The 18,873-nt window shown below is 36.5% G+C and overlaps 1 protein-coding gene across 1 annotated transcript in view; it reads right to left on the minus strand.

Annotated features, from left to right (window-relative positions):
• Positions 1 to 3,808: 3,808 nt before the first annotated feature.
• The window catches only part of GGT7 (gamma-glutamyltransferase 7), a 36,065-nt gene continuing 21,000 nt past the window's right edge, over positions 3,809 to 18,873 (minus strand). The window contains exons 8-15 of the mRNA XM_007430614.4: positions 18,367 to 18,454; positions 17,504 to 17,631; positions 14,940 to 15,028; positions 12,656 to 12,805; positions 11,489 to 11,606; positions 9,786 to 9,923; positions 9,393 to 9,492; positions 3,809 to 7,856 (exon numbers count right to left, since the gene is read on the minus strand). Coding sequence (XP_007430676.2) covers positions 7,693 to 7,856; positions 9,393 to 9,492; positions 9,786 to 9,923; positions 11,489 to 11,606; positions 12,656 to 12,805; positions 14,940 to 15,028; positions 17,504 to 17,631; positions 18,367 to 18,454 — 975 coding nt within the window. The 3' untranslated portion in view covers positions 3,809 to 7,692. The remainder of the gene's footprint in view (positions 7,857 to 9,392; positions 9,493 to 9,785; positions 9,924 to 11,488; positions 11,607 to 12,655; positions 12,806 to 14,939; positions 15,029 to 17,503; positions 17,632 to 18,366; positions 18,455 to 18,873) is intronic.

Raw genomic sequence — 18,873 nt, forward strand, 5'->3', positions numbered from 1 at the left:
CTCACAGCCTCCTTGTAGCCTCATCCAGTATTTGGAAAAACTGGAAGAGATTTCTGTCCAGGCTCTTGCACTGATGCCTCTTCCAGCTTTTGCAAGTTCCAGAGGAGGCAGGGAAAGCTAGCAAAGCAAAACAAAGCAGTGCAACCCCATTGAAGTGAGAGTCCTTGTCTGAAGTCATCACGGCACCTTGAATTCCATAGTTTAACTATGGACTTGGTCAAAAAGAACTTGTTAATGCTTTTGAATCTTTTACCATGTTGTTTTGCTTTGATGATGATGGTGAATCTCTTATCATGTGTCTTTGCTTTGATGATGATGGTGATGATTGCCAGATATTTTAAATAACTTTAGATTAATGGATTTCGTGTTCATTTCAAGTTAATCTTTCACACCTCATCCTAGGCACATTGACTGAAATGTTCTGCTGAGTTCAGCCAACCTTATTGACAGGTGTGTTTAAAAGCTTTATGACTAGTCAGGTGTAGTGACTCATTTGTCTCCCTACTATTTGGCTGACAGAGGCTCACCAGTGCCTATGGCAGGCATTCCTCCCAATCTAACCGGATGTCATGAACTTTTTGAGATCTTTTGCATACAAAATAGTGCTAGCACTTAAAGTCCTTCCTGAAGAAATCTTTGGTTTGTGGTTGACTAAATGCCAAGAATAAAGACCACCTATGCTAGAAAATTATTGACTCATGGGTTTACTCTAATTCACAGGAGTTTTTTTTTTCTTAATTTTTTTCCTAGTTTTCCCAGCCTTCTCAACACAGGGCCATCATTATTTTCCATCAGTCCCTGCAGCACTTCTTCCAACATAAACTTCTCTTAAATGTGCATATATTTTTGTAAGATGCCATAAGAATAGACATTTAGCACTTTCACCAAGGTGCAGAAAAGCAATTTGCATGAAGCTATGTGCTTAACTGACTCCGGCATGCACACAATTCTCTCTGCAAATGGCAGCTGTTGCTGGAAGAGTCATGAATATGTATGCTTGGCCTGTAATTTTTACACACACCTTTTATTACCACATACCTCAATCCACTTTCTGCAGTTATACTTTGCAGTTGCACGGTAAACTAGAGTCTTGATTGCATATATACTTTGGGTGCATTCTGTTGTTTTCTCAGAATAAATAAATGAATATGTTTGTTCAGTGGAACTTCTTTTTACTCACTGAATAAATCCATGCAATAGATAACAGGTAATGTAGAAAGAATTCTAAGAGATGGATTTGTAACACTTTCAATTACAGACCATAGCTGGCTAGTGTATAAAATCTGCCTTGTTGGAACAGGCTAACATATATAGACATATAGAAGCCCAAATGTCCTTATATTGATAATCATATACTGGATATTACAATTCTTTATGCCATGACTCCCTTATACTTTTCAATATCTAATTTGGTAAAGTCTAGCAACCATTGGTAATAATTGCTATGTGCTTATTATTTTGCAAATTGCTTATTAAATCGTCTAGTTCCAGAGAGAGTTCGAAAATACTTAGGACTGTCAGCCCATGACTAAATGTCAGAAGGTGTTTTAACTAAACACATGGCTACAGTACTGTGCATGTTTGGGCAAATAATACTTATCCTGTATGGCAATTAAAAAAAAAAACTGTCATCATCTAATCCTAGTAATCAATCTAAAGTTCATGATGTTCGCTGATTGTTTGCTGTTAATAAGAGGTGGGCAACATTTTGGTTTCTGGAGGCCTCATTTAATGTTTGAGGGAAAGCAAGAAAGAATATGAAGGACACAATATGACAGAAACTAGAATATCGTTGTTTTCTTGGGATTGGGGAGAATAGCTTGCAGAGAGGGAGGGCATTTATCTAAAGCATACATCTTGGGATTTATGTTTTCTACCTCAAAATGACAGGAGACCATGCTGCTGATAAAAACTATTTAACTTTTTAGCATTTGACAGTTCATTATTTCGTAAAAGATTCTGCTGGGCCAGTTAGATAATTCTACTTGAGAATTGGGCTGAACATCATCATGTGCTATTTTGATGTAAGTGATTCAATTTCATTCAAGCTGTCCTCAGCTCATACTCCAGAGTGGCCACTTGTGGCCCCTACTAAGATCCACAAACTCCTTCCACAATTGAAAAACAGCAAGGCTGATGGAGGAGACTTAATTCTGGCTGAGTTTTTGAAAACTACTTCTGACTGATGGGCTTCTTTAACCACCTCTTGATTCACCTCCCTTGACCATTCTCTCCAGATCCCTGAGGATCTATCTATCACAGTTCCAATATTTAAGAAATGAACTAGAAACTCTCCAACTAATTTCAGTCCAATTATCCTTCTAAGTATTCTCAGTTGTACCAACAGGCATCTCTATTGGAAACTGACTGACTGGTTGATCCAATACAAAGTTTGGGCTCAGGAGCAAACTAGATTCAAGTCCAGGTGATCTACACTACATTATCTAGTAAAAAAAATATGCTTAATGTCAAAGAGGTACTTAATATGTTGCTTTTATTGATTTAAAGACAGCTTTTGACTTGATTCACAGAGATAGGTTCTGGGCAAAGCTTGTCACATCCTTTATCCATTGAAGGCTTCTACCTGAAACTTCACACAAACACTCAAATGTTTATTTACTTGACTAAGTTGATCATTTTTGTTGCCTCCTGGATCCTTTACTACTGTTGTATTTCTGAATTTTGAGGGATTTTATGTGCATATGCCAGTCTATGACCATAATAAAAGCTCCAGTGGAAGAAATGGCAGACTGAAGACCACGGCAAGGAACGAAAAACTAATGGGTAGACTGGCTCTTCAAATCTCTCCGGACAAAGAGAGGATGGGAGATAGTTCATAAGTGCTCCAGACAGTTGCTCCTCATGAGGAGACCACAAGACAGTGACCTCTGGTGGGTTTTGAGCACCAGGAAATGAGGGAGCCATCTTGCTCAAACCACGGTTGGCCCCTTTAAAAGGACACTAAGTTCACATAGTTTCTTTTCTAATCACATTCAGAAATTGATTGCTAATTACTTTTCAGCTATTAGAGATCTTTGGACCAACAGGTCTGAAAACACCAGGTGAGTCTGCCTTCAATCCTTAACAAATGAAAAATTGAACTACAAGCTTAAGAACTTTAAAAAAATGAAGTAAGCAGCAAAAAGCTAATTAAGACTTTGATTTTAGAAAGTTATAAACAGATTAAGGGTCCAGATAAATTTGAAATAAGATTTTGGAATTAATTATACAGAATCCTTCCCATGGGAAAGTGGACTTGTTTTGATTTTTTTCTAAGACATAATGGAGATAAGTATTTTTAAAAATTAGACACTAGAGGAAATTAAAGATTTTAATTAAAGGAGAAGAATACATAAACCTGATTAACAGCTACAGAATGACACAAAGTATTATAACATTGGAAATACTGAAGGATACTTTAGAAAAATGGAATCAGAAGTTAATGTTAACAATGACAATAGCGATGTTTGCTTCTATGGATAGACTGTGTCCAAAAGACGTTTTGGAAGAAATGGCAGAAGAAGAACAAGTTTTATCTGACAAGACAGAGTTGACACTGAAAGTGGATCTACAAATGACAGGCTACAAGAATGACATGGAAAAAGATGTCTCATTGGACATACAAAATAAATCAGTTGAGGCTCTAAAAATAAAAAAGGAATTACAAATAATAAACCAAAACAGTAATCTGGATAATTCTTACATGTTGGATTTACAAAAGAGATTTGTTAAAGCTTGGATGAATCTTGTGAGAAGGGGCAAAAAAGAAATGAAAAGAAATCAAGTTCTATAACATTACTTAAATGGACTAAAAATTAAGATTGTTAGAAGTAAAAGGAAAGAATATAAAGTTGGTTTATTTGATCAAGGTTAAAATAGATATGTTGTTGTTATTTCTGGCAATCCTTAATAGGCTTTTGCTGACACCAGGACTGAAATGATAACACTTTATGGATTTGCTTATAGATAAGAGATGGGACACGGGATGAAGTGATCATTGGTTGTAAATTAAGAAGAGGTGAAAAGCTACAACATTGTTTATACTTGTGATGAAAGTTGGAAGTCACTTCTTTATATATTTCTTCTCTTTTATTATATTCTTACTTTTCTTTTCCTACTATGTATTTTTTCTTTTCCTTTGCATTTTTTTACTCTTTCTATTCTTTTTTTCTTTCTTTTAGTTTGTATTAGTTTTTGCTATTACAATTATAATCTGTAATAAAATTATTTTGAGGAAAATAAAATGTGCCTTGTTGGAACAGGCTAAGGCCTATCTCATCCAATATTCCAGACTGCATGGTGGCCAACAGATTCATTGAGAAAACTCAAAAGCATGACATAAGGGCAAGAGCTCTTTCATTGTTGCTCCCTAACAAATAGAATTGAGAACCTGTTGCCTTTGATTCTGAAGATAGGTTGCATTGTCTGAACTAGTATCAACTGCCATTAATTTGTCTATCCCCAAGTTCATAGATATTCCTCATTCTTTTCAACACTACTTCTATATACATAAGAACAAGCACTGTGTCTGTTGCTTTCTCCAGTTTGTTAAGAAACTAGTAAAATATGTGTAAAATCTATTTCAGTGTATCCCATGTTCAAAGATGCACTGCAGCTTGCTCTAGAACTCCTGATGATGGGTCCTGGGTCCCATAGTATCACATATGATAGCCAAATTTTGCTCTCACCTCTGTTATTCCAAAGAGAATGGCTTGTTTTTCTCTATAGAAAGGTAGTAATTAAAGTTCCCATTGATAATTATGACAGTGATAATTATAATGCAATTACGATAATCAAAGAATGTTCCCAAATGAAATAACAGATGTTTAGGTACTCAGTGCAATGAAATTAGGGGTGTTGATTTTTTTTTTCTGTTTTGTTACTGTGATTGAGTAAAATGAATTTCCTTTTGTCTTCAGAATAGCTCTTCACACATTCAGTGAACATGTGGAAATAGAATCACATCTACTGTCGATTTCCCTAAACTTTCCATTTTCAATTGAAGATAAGCATAGACTTGCATGTGGATAGGAACTGCTAACATAACTGTGGCCTACATAAAGCAGGGGTTTTAACTATTTACTTTCAGTGAAGTAATTCCTATATTTTGTACTAAGTATGTGGGGACAGGGTCTACTTCCGTGGCTTAAATTCCTTCTGCTGTGCATTTCATGAAGTGTCTTTTTTCATGAAGAGAAATGTTCATATGTACTAAACACCACCTAAACAGAAATAGTTTACATATTTTAAAATTTTCCCAAAATAAATTGAGAGCAGCAGCATCAATGTGAAGGAAACAGTCTGTTTAGTGAACTACCTTTAGTTTTAACAAGCGACTGTTCTAATGATTCACAACTGAGCCCAGTGAAAACTGATTTGAAGGCAATTGTGGAATATATATATAAATATATTATTATCTCCGTGCCTTGGAAAAATCTTGATGTAGCCTTGCTGAACCAATAGCATCGCTTCAGAGATGAATGGCTTTTCCATTCTGGATAGGGGCCTTCAGTGTTATGCATGAACTCTATTCTTACTAATTTTATTTAATATTTTCAGCTTCTTGCTTTTCTGTGTGTGTTCTGTAGTTTGTTTGATTTTTTTTAAACATCAGTAATACTGAAATACTGAAATTGTATTTCTCTTAGTATCTTTAAGCAATGTTGTTAATGATTCCGATAAATAAAAAGTTTTGCAAGAATTAATCTGGTGGACATTATCAGGAGGAGGATTATTTTGTTAGAACTGAATTAAGAAAGTGAGATATGCTTGGCAAGATGTCAGCTGCAAATCATGTAAAATTGCACCTTGCTAAGTGACTTTCTTACCTTTCTGCCACCCACAGCCTTCAGATTGGGGCAATTTATAAACATTGCATATAAATAGAAGTAAAGAATAGGAAAAATAATATATTTATAATTGAGCCTTAAAATATGGCAACTTAATAAGTCTTAATTTTTTGTTTGTTTCATCATATATTACATGCAAAATCTTGTCTTAGTTTTATTAACCATCCCTTCAATTTAAGAAATGGGAATAAGATGAGACAGTAATTATGGTTTCAGATGAACTTCAATCTTCCTCTCTATAGTACTGTTTGTTCCTCAAAGATTGCCAGCAGTTTTTTTTTTTTTTTTAATGAGAATGATTTGAAGATTACAGTGCAAAATCATAGCATTTAAATGGGAAGGGACAGCCTTTTTGCTGCTATTTTGGGCTTCTTTTTGGTAGTGCCCAATAAATACAAAACACGCTGAAATGGACCTGTAGGGCTACTGAGAAGCAGACTAACCACAAGGCTACAATTAAACTATTCAGTGCAAGATCTGCATGAGTTCTTTCTGCACACAAAACTATTTCACTAGAGATGAAAACAATCCAGAGAGCAACAGTAGAGACCAACAAGGTCTGATTTTCTCCAGGATAGAAATAGCTTAATTCATAACTCAGATCCAGAATTGAATGACATTACATATTGTGTCAAAACACTTGAAATGACACCTTCAATTTGTTGAAGTCACCAGCAATGTACCATTGAGTTGATACCACCAAGAGGATTATGGGAAACTGCCTTCTCTCCTTAGGGCAGAGAGACAAAAAGAGGATGATAAAAGTTAATATTACTTAAGATATGAGTAACAGCAGTTACAATTAAACATGTAGGCTGGTACAAATCACTTGACTCACAGGGAAGATTTGAGAATCCTCAGCCATCTTATTTTCCATTCATGTATACTAACTGAGAAAGGAGGGAGATCACTAAAGCACCAGAGATAAATATGTTATCACAAAACTTTTTCTGCTTGATCCTCAAGATACTGACATGAAGGCACTCTGCACTGTCAAAGTACCATTTCCTTTCATTGTTGGTGAACAGAGAAGTACAATTAACAAGCACACTTGAATGGTATGTGTAAACCCAGCTTATCCTGAAATCAGCTGTACGTAGCAGGAAGTCAGATACTGGATTAAGCAACCTGATTTACCCTAAGAAGTTAGGCAGACAATCTACCTTAAAAGAAAAAAAAGCACACACATCTTTATTTTAGTATGTGTTTATCCATGGAAGGAAAACCACCAATAAAACATTCTTACAAACTGCAAAACCGTTCCAGAGATTGAACATGAGGGAATTTATGAATCGCTATCAATATCAGCCAATAGGCATCTTCCCTAGGTATGTATTTTCCATGCAAATTCAAACTCATGGAACTGTGTTTGGGTTGTTGGGTTTTGTATTAAGAACTTGGGTGAAAATAGAAGTATTCCTTGAACAGTGAATCTTACACTGACACTGTCAAAATGGTACATTTTCAGTATCCAGTTGTTTGTTTCTTAAATATTCCCTGTGCTCAATTTAGAATTATCTCACTGTGGTGCACCAAATAGTTGGACTAGCTATTAAAATTAAACTTATTCCCTGTGCTCCTATTATAACAATGCCTGAGATTTTTATAACTCAAAATCATAATGAACAAAAATTCTAATGGCTGTGCTGTACCTTGATCAAGCTTCATTGCTTCATTGTTTTAGTACAGAATTGCAGAGAGGTCTATTTAGCAATGTAGAAACCCATAAAAACACCACTTGTTCCACATTATGGGGAATGATAAAGGAACTGTTTGGAAACATGCATAATGTATTTTGAAAAAAAAGCCTTTTTTTTTTTTTAACAAACTCATCGGAGAGTTGCTATAATATTGTTGCTCCTGCTGCATCCACGCTTCTTGGGTCTTTCACACCAATTATGAAATTGTTTGTTCTTCTGGCTCCATGAACTATAGAGAGGACCTCAACTTTATTTACATGTTCACCCCTGGTTGTAAAATAGCTGATATCTTCCTCTGGAAACTCACCTAATGAGAAAGGTTTGAAAAAGTTATTTTCATTAGAGCAATGATGCCCTCTCCAGGGTTGGCTTGAAACATTTTGTTGTCTCAGGTAAATAACAAAATGATAGCCTTTTCCCATTTTGCATATAGAAACCAAGTGAGTTGGCAACTTATTTTGGAGGCACTTCCACAATGGGGCGCTACACCAGTCTAAAATCAGCTCTGGATATATGAGATCTCACGCCGTTCTCCATGTTTGGTAGCCAAGTCAAATCATTTCCAATTCACTGTGGTGTATCTTAGACTGGCTAGAGGACAGCTTTCCATCTGAAATGTTGAATTTGTGGGTGGGCTGTTTTCTCACCAATAGGAACTCATGTCTTGGCCTCCTAGTTCCAGAATTCGTGCTAACAGTTTTTGCAGCAACCCCAAACAGCAACCATTCTGTTTCATGAACAATCAAATGTAAAAAGGGAATGTTAACAAAACACCCCCTTCTTATTATGTGGGGTGCAGGTGAGGGGAATTTTGTAGCTCTGGCACTGGCAGTTGCTCAGGGCCAGGCATTCAACTGAATGCTTTGTTTTGTTATGCGCGGTCTGATTGGCCAGTTGGAGCAGATTAATGTTCTCAAAATTTTGAAGCCACTGGATTTGGGGTCAGTTTCAAAATGCTTTAGGGAGATTAGAGAATAAAAGCAGTGCTAGTACAGAAGTGCCCTCACTTTAACATGGGTAATGGGCCAATTTCTTCTGCCACACTTGCAAACGCCAGTCATGCTAACAAAAATGCAGGGCAGTCTTATGATGGTGGCGCATACAGCTATGTCCTTTCCAGCACTTTACCATTAATCCTTCTGCTTGAGAAAGTTGCCTTCCTTTGCTTAAATCAAGGATGGCTCCTCAGCCGAAGCACTGTCATGGGGCAACCACCCTTTGTCACTGTAGGCCACCTGACCAGAGAGATCTGAGTAGATGCTGAATGCATCTGTAAACAGGCAAAACAGCTAACATAGCCAAAGCTTTAAACCTTCCCCATGTACTGATGCCTGGGGGGAAAAACATAGAAATGTAGATCCTGGAAGAAAAATGTTGCCCACTCTCGTTTTTTAAAAATAAGGTTGTGAATGTGAAAAAAAATGCCCACACAATTGCCCTTTTATTTCTCCAATATAAAACCTCAATTCCTAGCAACTTCAGGAAAAAGTCCATCACATTTTCTTGGCAGCAAGACAGAAATGGTTTGTCATTCCCTTCTTCTGGGAGGTTTTTTGGACTTCCTAGTCTAGCCTAAAGCCCTGGTAGTGATCTCTCATCCTAGTACTGACCAAGTCCATCCCTGCTTAGCTTTTCAACTTCAACCTCTAATGTAGTCTATCATAAAAGAGTATCCCCTCTTTCTATACATCAAGTATAGAAAGTTTGCTATATAAACTTTGCAGACTACAAAGTTTAATAAACCATGTCTAGCAAAGAAAAGCTACAGGGTAGTTTTAGATGCCTTAGAAAAATTGTTTTGTGTGGGCATATTAAAAAAAACCTAGTAGAAGTTCATACTTACTGTCAACTTCTAGAATATTTGATTGTAGCTGAGGGTGAAGCCGCCCAAGTGATAGACTCTCACTTAGATTTTTGTTATATGCTAAAACATTTATTAAAATCTGTCAGAAAGAAATGAAACCAAATATGAATTATTTTTTAATTATTTTTTAATTTTATCTTGACTCTTATTTAGCTGTTGAAAGGCTGGGCAAGCAGCAAGCCCCCACCAGACCAACCTGATTTCTACATGCGGATAGTGACCTTTGCATGGAGATCCTTGTGCATGCACAAATCCGTTGTGTGATCTGTGCACTTCACAGACCTGCCCTTCAACACATGGGAATCACTGCCTGGACAAAGCAGTGGTCTCTACTCCCATAATGAGATTATTAATCCCAAGTCCAGAACTTACCTGCATGATGCTGCTTAAAGCTTTATCTCCACCACTGGCTCCCAGGCAGAGGTAAGTCCCACACATCCCTTCTGATGGCCGAACAATAGTGGGTAGTAAGAAAGATAATGGCCTTTTTCCTGGCTGAATAAAATTCCTCTGCAGGAAAAAGATTTTTTCCCCAAACACTGTTAAATATATCACTAGGAGCTTCCTTTGCTCTTTAGGGTTCAGTTTCCTTATGTGCAATTTGTGCAAGTACGATTTTTAAGGACTAGATAAAAGGGATGAACAAGTTATCTGCCATTCATAAGGCACTTCAGGCATCTTCCCATCACATTTCTCTGATGACCTCATTGCAAGAAAGCTAGGGCCTTTTACAAATATTAAATAATACCACCATAAAACGGAGGAGGTTCTAGAATGAAAGAGCTTTCCAAAGTAGGGGTTTTGCTCAAAACTGTCTTTTTCTTAAGCTACTTCAGATAAGAAATTTATATTAAGGGAGGAATGTCACTTAAATGAGGATGGGGAAGATCTGACCCTCCAGATATTGGTGAAGCACAATTTCTAGCATCTCTTGGTTTGCTAGTTAAAAAGTACTGAAAACCACTAGCAAGAATAATTAACAGTATAATTCACATTTAAAACCATGGTTAAAAAAACACATAAGGTATACATTTGAAACATCCACAAATCAGAACAGAGGGTAAGAAATTACACAAATGGAATGGCCACTCCAGGGAGGATAAACTAGCATCGCCCTACAGATGGCAGGAAGCTGCAGTAGTAGCAACATCTGCAGGGGGATGCACAGCTACCCAATCCCTGGTTTTAGAATGAATGGAGTAAATAAATTGTGTTATCATATAATTTTATCCTAAGGTGGCAGTAATCCGAACTGTATCTAGATAGACTCAGGAATTTCCTCTTCTGCTTTTGTTTAGAAAGTTCTTGACTCTTTTATTAACTAACTGGTGTGGCTTCTGTGGAGTATATTCAAACTTGTCTAGTGCTCAGTTTCAACTATACAGTACAGTATATATATTTTTAATGTATTTTACTGTTTTTAGCTTTGTTGCATGCTGCCCAGTCTCCTATGGTGAGATGGGTGGCTATATAAATTGATTTAATAAATAAATAAATAAATAAGGACTCTGAATGAAAATAATCCTGGTTAAAACTTATTTACATATACATTTGTGTGGACAGACATATAGAAGATTAAGCATGCGTTCTTCTGACATTTAGATCTTCTTTCAAGAATTATCTTTCAAATACTACTTAAAAAAAACCTATATAACTATATCAGTGCAAGGAAAACAGCAAATCCACAGGGACAATGTTTGGAAAAAATCAAGCTAGATTTGTCTCTAACCAGAAGGAATAGATTAAACAGATTATATTTAATCTATTTCTTCTGGTTATAGATTATATAAATTTAAATAGATCTGTTGAAAGCAATAAATGTAAGATATCTGTATTTGCCACAAGAAATATTCTAAAATCTACATTTCACCAGTATCTTTATCAAATCAAGTTCAATTTATTGTAGTGGATGCAAACCAATGATTATTTAAAAATATAAGTAGTTTATGGTTTTAAACATAATAGAAGATTGCTAAATTTCAATTATCTTGGGAATACTTATATTTCAACATACTGATATACAATTATTTCTGCTTTCAATCTTTTTGTCCCAGAATAATTTCATAATTTATTACCAAGCTGGAAGAGGAATGGTCCTCTGTTTCATTCATCCAAGAAAAATCCAACATCTGGCTGTTTAGAAGGATTCCTGAAGAAGTCATTATTCCACTTCCAAATGGTCGATTCAAGGAACTGAAGAAAAACACAAAGACAGCTGGGTCGGAATTCAAGTCTTCCAAGTCAATCAGCTGCCCAGTATTGTACAGCTGCATAAATCATTTTTAGCCTGTCCAGAATAAAGGAATCATACAAAGAGTTCTGCCAGCTCACACCTGAGTTCAGTTCTGCATACTCAGTCTTTAATACACTATGTAGTTTGATCCATCTTGGGGTACCAGACTCCATACATGAATTATACATTGCCAGAAGTAGCACTTTCTTTGGTTCATCCTGAATCACCCGACAGTCAGTATCCCAGGAAGAATTTGTATTCCAATATTAGGGATAATAAGTATCTGTTCTCTCTCAACTTTCTTTGCCCTGTGCATTCTCTTATAAGTCTTTATTAAGTATTTTCTTTAATTTTTAATCAAAAGTTCTAATAACTTCTTCATTTTATTCTTAGACTTTCTGTGACCAGATTCTCTAGGTTAATTTCAAAATCAAATCAGTGCAACATTTCTAAGTACTGGAAGTAGTGTATTTAAAGTGCATGAAATGTTTTAGTTATGTTTTTTCTGTATCTTATCCCACTCTACTGCTGTATAATACTTCTGAAATGAGGAAAATACAATTCTGTCTCTACTGGCTGATCTTGTCTGTGCTTAGAAGCTAAAGCAGGGATGGGTTTGGTTGGTGTTTGGATAAAAGACTTCCAGAGCTGTTGTCTAGACTGGGAAGTCAGAAAACCACATCTGGCTTTTTATATTTTTTCCAAGAAAACTACATGAATGTATCTTTGCAGAGACCTAAAGTTGAGCTCAGCTTGTATGAGATTTTACTTTTAATTTAAGCAGAACAGCAGAGGATCTTGCCCCATCACAGACTGTTATGAGGAGATTATCATAGTGGCAATTTTAGTTTCAATCCATAAAATGGAAGTACTCTTTTTCACAGCTGCCAGATATTGTCAGTGCCACCATCACAACCCCAGATTCTTTTCCTAGTTGGATGTCAGTAGTTCAGACCTCATCTGTGACATATGAAATTAGGAACATTTTGTCCCACAAGTGTCTTTTTACCTTACAACAGCAACAATGTAATCATCAGGTCCCATGACAAGGACTTGGCTAGCAGAGGGACCACTTTCAATAGAGAAATGTGGAATGTGAAGATCAGAGGGGAAAGCTTGGGACTCAATCTGCTGATGCAGGAAATTTGCTTTAGATTTGCTGCAAAGAGAAGAAAAATCAGGGAGAAATGATTATTTGTCTTTACTTTTGCTCACTGAATGTATAGACATCTGGTCAAACAAGGGACAGAATGTTTTAAAAAATGAAATTACAAATAAATAAAAATATAGAAACAATAAGCAATAGCACTCAAAATGCATCTCAGCAGCCATATCAGTTTAGACTGTAAAAGCCTGCATTCTAAAAACACGTTTGGCCTGCAAACAGGAACATCATTAGAGGAACTTCACCTTGGCTGTTTATAATCAGCCTCCAGAGGTCTATAATTGTCTTCCTGTGTCTAATTTAAGTTTTTAATCAGAAGCCAAGCAATCAAGAAGTTTGTTAATAAACCAGTACCTAAAAGTCAGGCTTCTTCCTCATATCCTCCTAATCTCTACATAAACATGACCCAGGAAGCATTTTTATACAATGTCTTCATGAAATTGACTTTGTCTCAACCCCAGCACACAACTGAGGTATCTTAAACTCATATTTAGCTGTTGCTGTTTTAAGATAACATTTTCCCTCTTCTCTCAACACAGTGTTTGCTATGGATATAATCTAGCATATACCATCAATACTGTGGTTTATGGTGCATTCAGAGGTTGGGATCAGCCCAGCTCCTATTAGCTTAAGTTGCTGCAGGTATGTCCCCTCCAGTCTCTGGGCACTGTTTGCCACGTTGGCTTTGGTTCCAAGAAAGACCAGACATTTGGCTTCTTCAGAGGCATCTGTCCTCATAATGTCTAACAGGGACTTTCTGAAGCACTTATCAGATCTTATGTGGGTTCCTTGCATAAACTGGTTTAGCGCTTGTTTGAAAGAGTGCTGGACCTGTATGAAAAACAGGATTAAGGCTCTTTCAGAAGAGTGCTAGACCCATGTTCAGTCAGTAGCCCAACTGAAAAGTGGCAGGTATGGGACGCTTTGGTGCCTGTGGCTTGATAGCTGGGCAACTTGACAAGTGGTTAAACAGCTATTCGAGGCACCTGCCTAGTCAAGTTTCTGTTACTGCCTAGTCAAGTCTATATCAATGAAGTATAGTTCCAGTCAAACTTGGGGAGTTTGTTCCCTGACCTAGCCTACCTCAAAGGGCTGACATCAATCTTGATGGATAAAAGAAATGCTGGTAAAAGGTCATATGCAGTATGCTCTGTAGCAAGGTATGAATAATTATTGAACTAACTCAGATGGCTGTGAATAAGAATGTGCTTCTGCCCAGATTATTTATGGAAGTGGGAGTTGCATATATTGGGAGAAACAAAAATAATGTTGGATACAGTGGGGCTGGGGTACTTAAGAAATGTTCGTGGTAAAACAGGAAGAAATAGGACCAAGCTTTAATGAATGTGGATTGAATACAAAAATAAATGACCAGAAATAAGTTGAAGTAAGAAGTACGTTGGGGTGGTATGATATCACACAGAGAGAATGGATGAGTCACAAAACAAATCTATAAAAGAAGAGTGAATGGTTTAAATAGTGATGGTGAATCTATGACACACGTGTCAAAGGTGACACACCACAATGTTTTGTGTGACCAGTGTTCACCAACACCTGACAACTATTCTCCCTGTTTGAGTTACCAAAGGAACTGAGTTTGTTTTACTCATATTTCATTTTTGTAATTATTTGACATTTCTTTATATAATAGATAGCACTATACATGATTGACTGTATTTTTTAAGGTAAATGAATATGTAAATAATTGTTTCTCTTTCATTTTTTGGTGGGGTGGCATGCCAAGAGAGTCAAGTTAGGCATTTTCTGAATTTTTGACCCACCAAGCCCAAAAGGTTTGACATGACTGGTTTAGATGAATAAGAAGGCTGAGAAACTTATGGTTAGATAGAGCAGATGAGATCCTTAAAAAGAGAGATGTGAGAAGTTTAAAACACAAATGCAACATATGAACCAATAGATAGACATGGTGAAAACAAGAATAGTTTGCAAAGATAAAAAGATTGGGGAGGTATAGTGAATTGTGTTGGCTGAGACTTGTTTTATTTCTTTTTCTCATCTCATGCCTTAATTGTTTTGACTTACTCTTTCTTATTCCTTTTCTGCATTTAACATAAAGACAAAAAAATTATATCAGTATGAAGAATGATAATCAGAAATTGAGACTTACCTCATCATATCTTCCACACTATCAGAAATGGAAGCATCATAGAAAGGATCTCCCAAACTGCTAGCTAATGCCAATACAACTTTTAAGGTCTACATAAGATAGAAAAGAAAAAAATAAATAGCATATGAAGATGGCCTTTGAAATCTCTCTTTCTCCAGGGACAGAGCTGCAAGGCAGGTCCAGGATGTTTATGCTGCCTGAAGAAGACAATGGTTTCTCTCATCCCCGCTACAAAAGCTGAAGGAATGGCTTCTATTCTTTGAGACAGCTGCCTTGCTCTTCTTAATGGCTTTTCTTACAAGTTCACCACCAGTGATTGAAGTGGCAGAGCAGGATTGGAAACAAGTGTATGCACTATGTGGCTGGTCTCTGCTCTTCAGGTAGCCTGTTATTCTTCAGTATGGTGGAAGTTGCAGTCCCACTGGTAGTGTTAAAAGAAGACTCAGCCACTAATCCAATGGTCTTTCATATGTGGGATGTGAGGGGAGGGCACTATGTTGCCTTTCCCTCAGACTGCGACACAGGCCAGTCCTGCATTTTTAATGCCACAGTTAAGACTTTTCGGTTCTCTGTTAAAAATTAATGGTTGGCACACAATATAATTAATTTATATTATGGGATGGAGAGGAAGTTTTAAACCTCTTTCCTCTTCAGTGTTTCCACTTTGACATACTTCTTTAACTTTTTTGGGGGGGGGGTGCCTTCCGGTCACTGTTGACTCCTGGTGACTGCCTGGACGAGTCCCTGGAGTTTTCTTGGCAAGATTTCAGAAGTGGTTTGCCATTGCCTGCTTCCTAGGGCTGAGAGAGAATGACTGGCCCAAGGTCACCCAGTTGGCTTTGTGCCTAAGGTTGAACTAGATGATGCCTTAACCAATACACCACACTGGCTCTCCTAACAATATCTGCTATTAGTATTAAAAAAAAAAAAAAGTTTTGGAGGCAAGTCACATTTAACCCTCTGCTCCCACTCCAGATTGTGATCCATATTACTGAAGTCATTCTTTTTAAAGGAGAATTCAAAGATGGTTTAATCTGAGATCCAATTTGATACTTAACACATAACTTTTTTTATTACCTATCACAGAAATATACACATCATTACATTTTCTAAAATGTATTTATTCATAGCATTTCTAGAAGTCAGCTCATAAAGATGTTAGCAACTGTGTTAGTCTGTTTCAACAACCACAGAAAGAGCCTGGCAATCCTTGAGAACCACATGTCACATCTATTGTGATGTGAGCATTCATGATCTATGAATATATGTTGTACTGGCTATAAAAACTTAGGTTACAGTACTGTGAACATTATTGGGTATGGTGAAAACAGTTATACTTAACTTTGACTTAAAATCGAAGAAATGCTTGTTCCATACTAAATCAGTGACTGTTGATAATGGTATTACCATGCTAGTTCAGAGTATAAAATGGAAGAGAAAACCACTCTCTCATATGTGGTCCAAGGCTCCAGAATCAAAGTTAGTACTACATCCAAATTGGTCAATTTCACAGTGATTCCTTCATTTGAATTTCTTTTATCAGAATGTTCACCTCCAGTTCCTGAATTTTACTACTTTTAATATCATATTTAAGTCTATTAATTCTTTTTAAAAATGCAGTTGCCAACATCAGACATATGTAAAATGTATCATATTTATTTATATTACATAGGCTGTTATAAAAATAGGTATTCTCTAGGCACGATATAGAAAATCAACCGAGCCCGACCATAATTGTTGCAGAAACATTCCCTGTGTTTTTTACTGGCCAAATTTCAAATTATATGTCAGAGACTATAACACGTGGCAACATAGATGACTGAAAGAAGTAGTTTTTTTTTTCCTTTTAAGCCATAGAGAAGATGGAGTTACTAGATTCCAGTTACAGTACAAGAGATATGCCACAAGGAGGTGCTTTTAGCTAATACATGTGAAAGGACTGTCTTGTTTTCTGATAATCAGGAGATAGCAAAGAACACTAATTCATGCATTTTCTCTTCAAAAACTCTTGCAGTTTATATCAGCTTATTGCAGGTTATAATGTTTTGATGCAAAGCCTGTTTTTTGTAAATAGTTTCTGTTAACATTATGAATTATTATCCCAGTTTTAAAATGGATGAACATTTTCAAGACGGGAATTAATCAGGGTTCAGGAACCCATAGCTCGTCAAATGTTCATAAGCCACAAATCCTGTCATTAGAAATCACTGGCCACTGTTTCTGCAGGTTAAATATATTAGAATGCATTTTCTAGATACTTACTTCAACTATGCATGTAATTTTATTGGAGACATTTATATGGAAGTTTATTTGAAATAAATTTTAACCAGTTGGCTTTTAAACTGTGTGAAAACTATGACTCCAATTTCAAGAGCAGACAGTTGCAAATAACCACTTCAAGTACCTTACTGGCGGCCATTTTTCATTTACCTCATTAAATTCTTTATAAAGGAAGAAAATAACATGGAACGGTATAGTAAAGTATAGTATATATAATGCAATGAAGGAACAAGGTCCTATGACAATATCTTCAAACCCAAGCAATTTTGCTAAGCAGGTCTTACCTCTGTTATCCAATGCAGAATAATTTCCCTGCCTACTTGACTGGTAATATTAAAACCCTCAAGGATGTTTAGAGCTGTGATCAGAGCAGGACCTGTATGTGGAGGTGGTGGACTGAGAACAAGATGTCCTATTAAAGTGAAAGAAGGAGAAAGACACAGAAAAACTGGGTTAGACTAATATTGTGAAACCAAGGGCAGCTTCCCAGTGGAGTTCTAGAACAATCCACTCAGAAGAAAATCTCACTGAGTTGGCAAGATTCATTCCTATGTAAGGAAACATTACAAGCTTAATCTTGTTGGTTTTTTTTCAAACTGTAGTTCAAATCCCTCTGTTTTGGGAAAACTGTTTTGAAGCAAGTGTTTTGAAAGCAGCTTGTGACTTCAGCAGGAATAACAAGTTCCCTGACCTCAAACAAACAGAGCATTGTCTTCTGATTAACCTTCAGAAGAAAAACAGACCCTAGACAGTCCTTCAAAAAGAAAACTATCTTCTGTTAGTATGACATGGTGTTATTCAATAATACACCTGCATAGAAACCTGTAACTTTAGCTTATACCAATGGCATACTTCTATGCCACCAATAAATGGGTTCACACAAGGGCCAAAAAACTTCAAAGTCTGTTGCAGTCTCCCAGGTAGAGTTTGGGTATACGTTATTATTTCTCTTGTCAGGTTTATGAAACCTGGAGGAATGAGTCTTAGTTTTCATTCTGTTCTGGGGGCACTGCACCAATATATAAACAAATGCAGCCAAGGTTTCTGTTAGTTCTAAAAAGAAGCTCTACTTCCTAAACTCATTTTAAAAACGAAAATTTAAAGGATATAAGAAATACCAGGATAGGTGATAGAGGAGGCTTTTTACCTTGATATATTGTATGGACTGGATTTTCCACCAACACAGTATAGTTGCTAAAGTCTTCTTCAGACAAGGTACCTCCAGATTTAAGGACCTAGTCAGGGGATCATAGTGGTGAAGCTTCATGTAACAGGCTAGCAGTGCATTGTCCTAGTTTAAAATAACTTTTAAAATGGCTAAGCAATTGCAAAACAATATGATTTGGGTTTTCCAAACTGATCAAGCAATATCATTTTATTTGTAAACATATTATAACATGCATGTTTTACAAATAGGGAAGGAGAAAGAGAAGGAAGAGAAAACCTAATTTTGCATAGGTCACATTGTCCATATTGATTACTACCTAGACTTGTTGGGCCTGTCTAATGAGTGCGTCCTAGAACACAACAAATATTCCCCTCTAGCTATGCACTGTAAGAGGGGATTGAGAGTGGCTGACAAACTGGCTTCTGGAGATCTTTCTCATCATTACACAATTTTTGGTATACTAGAGAAACCTCAGAATAATTCTAG

Source organism: Python bivittatus, unplaced genomic scaffold (genome assembly GCF_059951505.1).
Source record: "Python bivittatus isolate LINGU-HERP-01145 unplaced genomic scaffold, Pbiv_v1 ctg000700_np1212, whole genome shotgun sequence".
NCBI lineage: Eukaryota > Metazoa > Chordata > Lepidosauria > Squamata > Pythonidae > Python > Python bivittatus.